The 12445-nt window shown below is 36.8% G+C and overlaps 1 protein-coding gene across 3 annotated transcripts in view; it reads left to right on the plus strand.

Moving 5' to 3' along the window:
* Positions 1-12445, plus strand: part of STXBP5 (syntaxin binding protein 5 (tomosyn)) — a 107288-nt gene that overhangs the window by 18993 nt on the left and 75850 nt on the right. For all 3 annotated transcript variants that reach the window (XM_010144997.1, XM_010145005.1, XM_010145012.1), the window contains exon 3: positions 11860-11941. In XM_010144997.1, the coding sequence (XP_010143299.1) occupies positions 11860-11941 (82 nt within the window). The remainder of the gene's footprint in view (positions 1-11859; positions 11942-12445) is intronic.

The raw sequence follows: 12445 nt of genomic DNA on the forward strand, positions 1-12445 counted from the left end.
CTTGCTGAGACTTAACATTGCTTGTTTCCTCTTGTATTTTTTGATCGAAGGTTTAATAGAAGTGAACTTTCAAAACTAATTGATTTCATTTTCTCTATTGCTGAGTAGAAATAATGGCCTGCCTCTCAAAACATTTAAACAAATGTTTTAATCAAAATGTTTTCAGCAGTGAGTTACACTGTATCAATGCGAGTTCTCCTGACTCAGAGCAAGTCTGAGCTGACTAGGCTACAATGCCATGTTAATTTTAATGATCTGGATTTGCTGCTTAGAAACCATCTTGAGGGTGGATGAAGAGCCCTGTTCCAGACAATGTCTGAGCCCATGGATATTTTCATAGTATGCTGTTTCTGAAGTGCTGTTTTCCACAGGTGGAAATTTCCACAGCTGGAAATTTACCTGGAGAGAGTGGGAAACCTTGTCTATTTGACATCTGTAACTTCAAGCTTGGACATTAAAACCTCAGTAAAGCTCTGGACTGTGATAGTCTACCTCAAACAGTGTTTGATTATTTTTTTTTAAGTCTTTTTAAAATTTTATTTGTGGGGGTAGTACTGTGACTAGAGATGATGATGGAAGTTACTTTTTTTGAAGATGTATGATTGCTAGGTTTTAAAATACCTTAAGCAGCAGCCATTTCACTCTCTTGGACTGGTACTTGTGTAAATAAGTTGCTGAATATTCCATTGGGAACCAAATTGCTTAAAAAATCTTCAAACACCCTTAGCTTTGTACTTTAACAATCGTCATTTTGCAGGTAATAATTTTCTGAGGAATCTGGTTGTATTTCTCTTCAAGCATATCTTTTGTGCAGACTTGCTCTTTGCCTTGCCTTCTTTATAACATTTGAAAAAGGGAGTAACAGTGGAAGTGTGAATGCCTTCTCTTGGCATTTGGGGAGCAGAGTGGTGTGAAGGAGACAACAGCACTGTGTGGAAAGGAAAACCTCTACTCTGTGCAGCCTTCCCTTGACTATGTAGCAAGTGTAGACAAACATTCAGCTTTCTTTACCCCCTTAATCCTTTCCTTGCTCCTAGTAAATCAGAGGTCAAACTGTTGAATTTCAGTGCATGTTTTTTTAAGACAATTGTTTCTTGCTGAATTATTGCTAGGTATTTCAGTTAATTAGTAGTAGTTAATTTCTAGAGGATTCTTGGAAGTGCTGAGCAACATGAACAGGTGTAGCTCTGCGTCTTTGAAGGGCTTAGCTGAAATATGAAACACTTTGAAATATGTAACACTTTCTTCAAGCCATCATATGAAGAGTGGAGTTTCCCCTTCTCTTTGAACTGGAACAGTTTCAGTTACATGAAGTGAATTGTGATATATAGTTACTCATTATTTTGGCTCCTTTCTCTTTCACAGGCACCCCCTTGCTGTGGGGAAGGAGCTTGCGTGCCCTTGTGAGGTTGAGAGCTGTGCTGGTGGTGGCATGTGCCTCCGGTGGGGTCTCCCAAGCCAGACAGGTCTCAACTGAAGGGTCAGACAAAGTGTGTCCATGGGCAGGATGGGCTCACTAGCCTTCGGGCAACCATCCTAGGAGAAGGACAACTCTAACCTCAAACCCGGGCAGATGGAGCTCGTTTAGCCTTGTAAGGCATCCATCTAAGAGAAGGATACTCTAAACAAACCTACGACCTGAGGACTTCGCTGTCACCGTCCAAGCTCGCCAGGCCCTGGCAGATGAACCTCAGGTGTAAAGAGTGGGGCCAGTTCTGCACACACTGCCCCTCACCTAAAAAATCCACCGCGCAGGCCCAAAGGGTGCACTCACGTTCGCAAAGCCCTGTAGTGTCAGGCGAGGGATGAAACGGCAGATGAAAAGGTGCAAGACCTTCTGCTGTGCTTTTTGCAACCGGACTTGCCTATCCTGCATTGGCTTTTTCAGCCATCAGCACGCTTGCAGTAAGTGTGGGGAAAAACCCTTCCCAAATCTTCATTCGCGAAGCCAAGCCATGTTGATTTTGGCTCCTTTATCTAGAGGAAAGAAACATTTTATCTGTGAAACCTGCTATCATATGTTTCTATCTTGTAGTATAATTACCTGTGTAGTATAACTTTTGATGTGTTTCATGTGATTGCCAGAGCTGCTATTTTAGCATGTTGAGGTAATGCTGCCACCTCTCTACTTTTAATGGGCCATGGACCTAACCTGTATTTCTCCCCTCCTCTCAACTTGCTGTTTTCATAAAACTTATAGCAAAGTATTAGCTGCAACTCTTCTGCCCTTCTGTCAAGGTTGAATCAAAATAGCTCTTCAGGCTCAGAAATTACCAGCAGATGACAAACAGTTAAAACACACATTGTTGTAACAGCGGGGCAGGTGAGCACGGCTTGAAGTATCAGACATTACTTGGAATCTGACAGGAACTGGAAGTACCCAAGGCTAAAAAATAAGCAGCTTCTCTAAAGTATCAAGAAAAAATCTCCCTGAAGATAGATTTGCAAAGGAGTGTCTTCCCTCCATCTAGTAGTTAAAGTGCATGCTAGAAAAACTGCAGGAAAGGTGCATAGGAGAACCAGCTTAGACTGTGCTTTTGTGTTGATGATCTGTTTTCCATCCTTTTGCAGTCTTAAACTTGACTTGTAACAAGTTGTCACCTTGCCAGTGCTAATAAAAGCTATTTGTTTCTGACATCCACTGCCTGTACAAAACAGTAGCTCTGTATTAATACTCTCATGGGAACTCTTTAGCACTGTCAAGTGGTGCGTTTCTTTTGGGGCAAAGAAAGGACCCATCTGCAGTATTCAAGTATGCTGGGAAAGAGCAGGCTATTGGAATGAAAGTGGCATCTGCAGCAACTTTAAAAAGAGTGAAGATGGAATGTGTAGTGTTATTTTTAATGCTTCATATTTTAATAATATTAAAACTGTATGTTTTAATGCCAGTTGTTGTCTGGCAGCTTAATTTAGGTTTTTCTAATGACCATTTAACTCTTTTTGATGCTTTTAAAACAAAATTTAATCTAAATAATGCAAAATGTTTACTAGCGATGTTAAGAGAGTGCATAAACTTTTAAAAGGAAATGACCATAATACATTTGAGGAGATAAGAATTAAGATTACATAAGGAACTTTTTGGGACAATGTTAACCTTGGAATAGTCCATTCCAAGCTGGAATTTCTGGTAAACACAAGCCACAAAAATACTGTTCCATGCAACACTGATCCACAGCTATTTTTGTATTATGAAATGGATCTATGTGTAATAGCACAAATGTACAGACAAAAAGAACTAAGTAAAATTACAGGTATTCAACAAAACGTAGTGCGTTACATACCATAATAGCAGGATTACTATTTTTCCAAAATTCTACAAAAACCTCAAAATTTAAGAAACACTCTAATGAGTAGGAACTGGTTTTTTGCTTATTGATAAGAAATCCAGCTCCAAGATATCCCTTGTTTATGTGAGGAGTTTCCTCTTGATTTTGGTGGAAGAGTGCCATCTACTGAATTGCTTGAATTGTACCTTTAGTTTGTCATTTGTGATGGTAATTTTGAGCAAAATTCAATGAAATTGTCACTACTACGTTGATAGTGGTGAAATAGTAAGATTTTTCATTTCCTTTGCTGATTTGCAAAACTAAAAATTATGCTATAGTGGAACCTGAGGAGGCGTAAAATAAAATTGGAAACACGGTTCTTAAAATATATTGCAAAATATTTAGTCTTAACAATGAGAGGATAGTCATTTGCTTGTGTTTGAGGCTAGTTTTTAAAATCTTAAGTGTCATTTTGAATGGAGAAGATTTAAGATATCTCTCTACTTAGGCCTTTGAGCGAACTTCATGGCAACTCTCTCCTGAGACCCATTTATTGCATTATGTTTGAATTAGGATTTAGATACTGCTAGCTGAGATACTTAAAAAGCAGTATCAGCAATACTGCTTGTGAACGTCACTTTGGAAGATCTTCCAGCCTGTGATCACTACTACTATGAGTCTGGGGGCAGATTATCATGTCAGGTTAGTATAGACAGCAAGGTAAACTTGTATCTACTACCTTGATATGGGGCCTATTTTGGGGAGCTTCTGTTTTTTGTCTACGTAATGGAAGTGTTGGTACTTCTAATCTGTGACCCTCTTAGCAGTTTAGCACTTTGCTATAAATAATTGAAAAGGCTGCACAAGCAAAAAGCTTGCTATACCTGCATCGCTGTATTGCTAAACTCCTTGTGATGAACTGAACTTTCTTCAAAAGGAATTTTGAAAAAAAGAGAGTTACTGCGGTCATTGGTACAAGGCAAAATGGTGTGGATTTAAGGGTGGATTTAAGCCTCATCTACAAATTAAGTGTTGAAGGGTTATGTCCAAAGGGAGGGGATAATATCAGTACTGAGAGAGACCACAACAAAATATGGAGGAGAAATTAGTATGACCTACTTAAATTTTAACTTGAGGTGGTTTTTAAGACCTTTTCCTCATCTAGATCTACCAGAGCTCTGCTGGTAATGTTTTTATTTCTGTCTGCTTTAGTCACCTGCTTTTTATACCTTCTTTCTCCAACCAAGTGAATGCTTTGCAGTCAGAAATAGATGCAGACACAGAAATTGATTGGGCAAGAATTTGCTATGTTCTTTGAAATTGTTAAATTGTTGTTCTTATTAGATACTATCCATGTTTCTTTTTGCTTTTGCAAATTAAGTAGGTATGTAAATTCATTTAACATCTTGTTCAGAATGTTATATTTGTTAATGCTGCTGTTGACAATGTCTGTATGAAATATTTGGATGCTGGGAAGAGACGTCATTCTTACTTCAAGTATTCCATAGTACTAGGAGTGTAGAATGGCACTGCCTTTAGCCTGGTTAATTATTAATACATTGATATAGTGTGTGCTACCCAAAGGATGGATGAGGTAGAATATCTGTAATAACTTCTTAGAATTTAACACTAAAATTAAACTGGTTTAAATGAGTGACAGATGAGCAGGACTTGGAAGCATGTAACAACACAAAGATTTTGCTGTGTAATTATGACGAAGGTCTTTCAAAATATGTAATTATTTCCTGCGTTTACTGTTCTGTATACAGTCTTTGGAAAAACTTCAGTGAGTTAGTAGTTACCTCCCATTTCACTGCATCTTGTGCAGTCAGAGGAACCATTATGCACATGTATTTGTAGCAATTTCCTACTCTTTCCTGTGGTGTTCTACCCTTCTCCTTGCCTTCCATCCCACCCAAAAACGTATTAGTCACCTTTTTAGCATTGTTAGTGCTGATGCACATCTTTTAGACTAAAGTAGTAGAATCTCTTAGTTAGTAGACTGGATCAGAAAACAAAGTGAGTAACATCAAGGAAAGCCTACAGCCATGTTAGTTTTCTTAAAAATACTGTGTTTAGTCTAAATTGATCATTTTAACAGCATGCTTTGCTATCTGTGAATTGTGCATATAGAAACTTATCATTAAAAGCCGACTTTGTTTCTTGTTTGATTTTTAAATCATGGATTTTTAATCCTGTTTGCATTTGTACTACTTAATTACATCTTGTTCTAACAAGTGATTGCCTCTTACTGGCAGCTATGCAAAAATTCTACCAAATACAGCCTTTACTGATGCTTTTTATAGCTGCTTGGGAATACTGTATTTGTGCGTATTTATGTAAGCAACTTTGATGTTTAAGATGTATTTTCACTCCCAGCTATTATCCTTGGTAGAAAATGGATCGGATATAAATAACTGCTCACTACCCATTCCCTGTCAGTTTCTATGCAGACTAGTTCCAATGACTGTTAAATTTAAAAATATATTACTAATACTAATCAAAAAAAAAGTGCTTTTGGGCTTTAAAATTGCTGCAACTTCCTGCTGCAACTAGTTAAGGAACTTTAACCGACATCTGTATACTTGTTATTTTTCAAATTAGAGCTCTATTTTTGCCCTATCAGTCTAAGGGTTTTTTTAAGTTAGCATTGAATCAGTTGGCTTCTGATGTTTAAAGCAGGTGAGCATTGTTTTATTAACAAAGTGAATAGTTAAACATGTTGATCTGCATTTATGTAGGAACTAATATTACTGGTCGCTGGTTTGGAAGTTGATAAATACAGCTTCCACACAGTTGTGCAGTCATCATTTCACTGGAATTTCTAAAGCTGCAGAAGCATTAGTAATTTGCTGTATCCTATTAAGCTAACATGATATTTGTAGTAACTATTTAAATACCATAGCTGTTGTTGCCTTCTTCCCCTAACAGAAAAAGAACGTATGATGTGCTGCCTCCTCTCCCTAGGGAAGCATGAGCTCTTACGAGTGTCTGTAGATGTAAAATCTTCTGAACTCTTAATTGTATTATATATTTTCATGATAATTTATCTCAAATACTTTTTTTGGACAAACAAACTATATGCAGCTTTTCAGCCTCTTATTTAAAAAAAAAAACCACCAAATGGTCAGCACTGTTGCACTCTGAAGTATTTGGGAGCTTTTGTATAACGTCAAGATTCCTAGAAAGTGAGAGAAATAATTCATTTTTTCAATATTTTGGCATGTAAATGATCTTTTCCAATTTATCTTCCTTCTCTAAAAGAAGTGAAGACTTTTGGGAAAAATCTTTTGGTGGCCTTCCAGGACTGAGATGATTTTTTTTTTTTTTAATTTAAACACAGGGCTCTACATCTCTGAGGTGCCTTGCATTATTTTTATCCTTATGACTACCAGAAAAAACCTGAATGTAGATTAATTTTTTCCTTTTTTTAATTACCTGGAAGTTATAGTTCTTTACTCTCTAGGGTCACTTGATTTGGTTTCAAAGTATAATATATAATGTTGACTTTTTCAGTCTAAGTAACAAGGTCAAACTGTATCTAGATATCAGCTAATTAAGTGCTGCGTTTGCACGGAAGTTGCAGACAGTGTCTTCTGTCTGTATGTGACATCTTCCTTTATCCTGTTTCCTTACTGTCAGTTTTCTTGCTGTCTCACTCTCTTTAGCTGGCAGAAGGAGAATGCATCACAATGGTCCATCTGGAATTCCTCTAGTAAATTGTTACCCGTATTTTGATAGTATTTTCGCCTGATGAACTTAAAGCCCTAGTTTGGTTTTGCTTGGTGCTGTTATTTACCCAGAGGAAAGTGGATCTGAAATGTTAACAAATATTATTGTATACTCTTGCAGATATAAATACTGAGACATAGGGAGGAATAAAGACCCATTTAGCTGAGCGATATAAACATGGCAAGATGCTGTACAGGTCTAAAGCTTTAGAAGGAAACTCTATAATCCTAAAATTGTTGACAAATAGTGATATAATACCACGTCAGGGTTGGTGTGAAGTCTAAAATTCTTCCTCATTTTTGTGGATTTTTATTTTATCTTGTTCAATAATGCATAGATGTGAAAGGTCAAAGATAATTTTGTAGACAGCATAGTACTTCCTGACTTTTCAAACAACTCTTGCTAAATGGCAGTGCTTCTTGATTGTTTTTTATGAGGTTGTGTCTGTGAGAGATCATGCTTTTGTATGTGCAAGTAACAGTATTGATTGTGTCTAGCTGCAGGTAAGATTGGCAGGAGAGGTGTGTGAAGCTGCTCTTGGTCTGCTTTAGTCCTGCTTAGATGTATCCCCACAACTAATAATCTATAACTTGCTGTAAATCTTTGTTTTTATCTATTGTTGGATTGCATCTAGACTTGACAATGGTGTGTAATATCAGACAGACTTTTAATATTTATATTCTTAATCTTTTTATTCTTAAAATACTTTTTTGGAAATCTCACCACCATTGGTGCTTTTTTATATGTTACAGTAATTCTTGGAGATGACAGTCAAACCACATATACAGAAGTGTGTGCAAAATAAGCGGTGGCTTTGCTGCCTATAAAAGTAATTCAGTCTGATGAAGTAAAGTGGACAACTGCTACATAGCAATGAGTATAGTGAAACACGCAGGTATAATATGCAGTCCTGGAAAGATACGTGCTATAGATTGGTAGCTGTGAGTAATCTACTGCCCTCACTATTTTGTACATAATTCAGGTCAGTGGTTTGTGTTTTCCTCTAGTTGGAGATCTATTTTTTGCATCAAAATTGTCAAATGTTTAAATCCCCTGAATTGTTACAGCTGCAGCTTTGAAAAGCATCTAGGAATAAATTTTAAAAGTAGCTACGGTTTCAGGTTTGTCTTAATCTCGAGCTATCTTAACAGTGGCAAGTCTGATAGAGGAACATGGTCCATATCTTGTGCTGTGCTGTCAAAACATTTTATAGCAATGGAATGTCATGAAGATGCAAATATCTGTGTGGTGATAGTTTGGAAGGTAGTTTGTATTATAAATGTGTCTTTGTATACATAACTGACTTATGCTAGGGATTGAATTGATAGCTACAGGTTTTGCAGCTCTCTCCTATGTCCGATGAGACAACCACAGGTGAAGAAAAACCCAATATTCCCTAGGTCTACTTAGAGTAACTTAATTAAAAATATTGCTCTTCTGGGGCTTTCATAAATATTCTGGAATTAGTTTTCTCTTTGAAAATGGGACTTCTAAGGCTGCTGTGCACTGAGCTGCTCCCATGTAGTTAAGCTATAAATAATACTAATACTTTTTAAAAATAATATTTTGCAGAAAGAACCCACATATAATGAAATAAAATGCTTTAATTTTGCTTGGAAAACAAAGTATAACCCTAGGCCTGAAGCTTGTTTGGAAAAAACTTTCTTTTAGAATTGTTGCTTTTTCTCACAAATCAAAGTAAAACCAGAGTCATCATGGACTATTAAATTAGCATTGTACTGTGCTTTTCTTATGTATGACTTGTAATTCTTGCAGTTATAAAAATGAATGTGGATGTTGAGAACATTCTTCTTGCAGCCACAGCTTTTGTCTCTTACTTTTAAAACAACATGCAGTGAAGACAATGAAATACTAGTGTTTTCCAGGGCTAATTTTCTAATAGCAGTGGGGAATGCAGAAGCAATAATTAAAGGTACAGCTGAGAAGCTATTAATTTATCCGATTTGTTAATATTTGGGATGGGGGATGAAGCAGGAATAATGGAAAGAAATGCTTGGAATTAAGGAAGGAAGGATGAGTCTTTGAGAACTGCTCAGAGCAGACTGTTTCCTCTAGAGATGCCCAAGGTCCTTGGCAGAGAGTTTTTTCCTGTCTACAAAATTAAAATGCTTTTCCCATCTTGTCATTATTCATTATAATTTTTGCCTGTTTTGGGGACTACTATGTGGTAGATGATCATTGCTTAGTACAGTGAGCTTTCTTGCCGTAAGCACACATATGCAAGTACAGAGGCTTTGGACAAAATGCATTCCCTGTGCTGCCTGTTTCGTGCGTTTGAGAAATGTGTAACATGTACTGAGTGTATTATTATCCTTCTGCAGTCAGTATTTAAGTGACATGCTTTTTCGACTCAGCATACCCTGCAAAACTGGGAGGCTTTTTATTGCTTTAGAAAAGAAGATTAATGCTGGTTAGGAGGATGATATTAATAGATGAGAAGAATAATTTTAGCTACTAGGTGAAAAAGTGATGACATAATCCTTGGGTAAAGGAACTAAATGGGACTAGCTGCAAGGACTATTTTTATTTTTTTTATAACTGTAAGCACTATAAAAGAGGCCAAACTATTTCCAGATCTGCATATGAGGCTTCCACCAATTTGTCAAAAGGAAGGAACTTGCTCTGAATGTTTAATGCTTGTGTAAGCTTACTCCCAGTGCCACATTTACTGATTTCTGGAGAGAGAATTGGTTCAAGTCTCCTGGAAAATGCAAAAGAATTTTTTGTTTAAAGGAACATTCAAGCATTCTTCAAATTGAAATTTCTACTGACTAGTTATAACAGTGTTTTGAGCAATATTTGCATCAGAGTTGCTTAAAGAAAACATTTGAGGGGGATAGAATTTGGGTTTCTCTGCTTCTCTGGGTCATATGCCTCTGGTTTTGAGACAAGGGAGCTGTAAAGCTTTAATTCCAAATAAACTCTGGGTGAATGAATGAACATTTAATAGTTTTGAAAGCTGAAGTTCAGGGGAAGGGCTGGGGAAATCTTTTGTAAGAAAACTACCTGTGTCAGTGCAGATAAAGTAACAGTTTCTAAAACTCAGTTACTGTGAACATCTGATTTTCACTTTCTGATATTGCTTTTTATCTGTTTCTGCAAATAATTATTATTGAAAAAAGCATGAGCTAGTCTGAAGTAAATCTGCCTTGAAACTTCTGATATTCCTTGTGGGAATATTCTCTCCAGTCTGGCAGTTTGTGTAGTCAATCCATAGTGAATGCAAATGTGGTGATTTCACATTAAAAGTATTCTGAGTTTGTATAGGAAGGTATCTCCTGACTCCCACAGGTTTTATTCTCTTTTTTGGAGGGCTATAAACAATCAGTGGTATACAGATGATGTCTCTGCACAGGAAACATATTAATAAGAATTTAAATACAGGGGAAAAAACAGGTGAGGCAAGCTGGCTCTTTAAGCCTTTCCATGCCAGAACAAAATTAAATTACTAATTCTGTTCAGGAAAGAAAGATGATACCAAGTTTGGATTATTCAACATCTGTTTAGTGGACCTCTCATCACTTAGCTGGATGTTCGGCAGATTCACGAGTTTAGAAGAATGTGATTGGAGTTTAAAAGTTAAAACATTACTCTGCGGTGAAGCAGGCTTGTTCCTACTGTAGTTCTTATATTTTTATCTTGCCAGCATAGAGGTGGAACAGATGTGTTCGATTTCTGATTTGCATGCAACCTGATAGTCTCTTCCGCCTTGCAGCTGTGTCTGGTGTGAACGGTTATATTTAAGAGTATTCGTAACCACTTTAGTTTTCATCAACAATTTCTCAGTAAATGGAAAACTTGCAGAATGAATGAGTATTGTACTGTTTTATTAATTTCTAGTGAATACTGAAAGAGCAAATTGTACATTATATTCCCTGTATTGCATACATCTTTGGAATGACTTCCTTTCTTCCAAAAATTAAGGTGCCCCTTTAAAATAAGAGGTGTGCAGCTCTTTGACAAATTATACTCCAGAAACTTCGGATGTACTATTGTGATGAAATGCTGACTCCTTTGCATAAAGCATCTGAATTTGTGTTGTTTCTGCTCTCTCTTCTAGAGGTTGGAGATTTTGCTTAATTTCATATCAGAATAAAGGGGATAACCACACTTGAAATACAGCATCTTTGCAACTAATAAATGGATCAAGTTTGGAGAATTGAAAGAATCTGTTTCTGGAAGTACAAGACTGATTTATACATGAGAGGAAAATGAACATGCTTTAGTTATCTCATAGATGGTGTGAATCCAAAAAGTTGTGATACAGAGATTTTAGAATCCTCACTTATTCATAAATTCAAATTGATATGTTCATATTTTGGCCACTGATCTTTTATCTCTGTCACATTTTTTTTTAACATGCCTTCCATTATTCAGCTCTTTTTTTTCTTCTCTGTAGGGAGTGTTTAAAAAGGAGAGAACACTCCTTCAGCGCTTAAAATGTGGTCATTTGATTACAGTGCTTATTTAGATCAACTTCCTTTTACACTGGTCTTGATATTTAATACTACTAAAACAACTGCTTCATCTTTCTCTGTTATGTTCCCGTTCTTGAAGTATCCATTAAATAACTAAGTTAAGCAGTTACACATAGTTTTTGTATTCCTCGGGGATAAATAAGATGGGCCTTTTAACTTCTTTGTGTTACTTTGTTTATTGATGATTTTCAGGTATCCCTGAGATCTACATGGTTAAGTAAGTTGAGAGGACTAGCTGGAGGCAGGATGTTAACCTGTTTGTGGTATTAGTGGTAGTGACAATGTTAGTTACGGTATTGTGTTGGAGTTTTTTTTTTCCTGTGTTACATTCAACAATTACTCCTTAATCAAACCAATTCCAGCTTTGGCCAGCCGGGAGTTGAATGCTACTGCCAACATGACAGTGGAGCGGCAGTAATCCAGCTTCAGTTCTTGATTAATGAGGTTAGTGAAATGATGTACTTATTCCATAATTCAGAGAAGATACGGGATCTATTTTCAATTTCTCATTAAGTGAGCATCAAAATCAGCTAACACAAGCTGACTCTTTAGCTGTAAGCAGGGCTTTTTTCCCTAGGAATATTTATTCATGTCATTGAAAATAGCAAGTTATCTCTTCGAGTACATTAAGTTTTTAATAGTGCTAACGGTTTCCATAGGTAGTAAATTTTATTTTGATAGAGTTACTGTTTTGGACATGAGCTGAGCAATGATCCCTAATCTGATCCCTCAGAAATTTCAGGTGAATTTTTCCTAGATGTGTTGCAGCTGAGATCTGAAAGCCATGCTGGCTGCCCTTGAGCTAGCTGGGGCTAGACTTGTAGAGGGACTTGCTTCTAGCTCAGAGGAATGGTGAAGTCAATAGTAAGACCTCAATAGCCTTGTCAGCATATGGATGCTAGCAGTTGAGTTCGGTGCTTCAGTTCCCTCATGCCTGCCTCTGTAGGG

This window comes from Buceros rhinoceros, unplaced genomic scaffold, assembly GCF_000710305.1.
Source record: "Buceros rhinoceros silvestris isolate BGI_N320 unplaced genomic scaffold, ASM71030v1 scaffold17690, whole genome shotgun sequence".
Classification (NCBI taxonomy): domain Eukaryota; kingdom Metazoa; phylum Chordata; class Aves; order Bucerotiformes; family Bucerotidae; genus Buceros; species Buceros rhinoceros.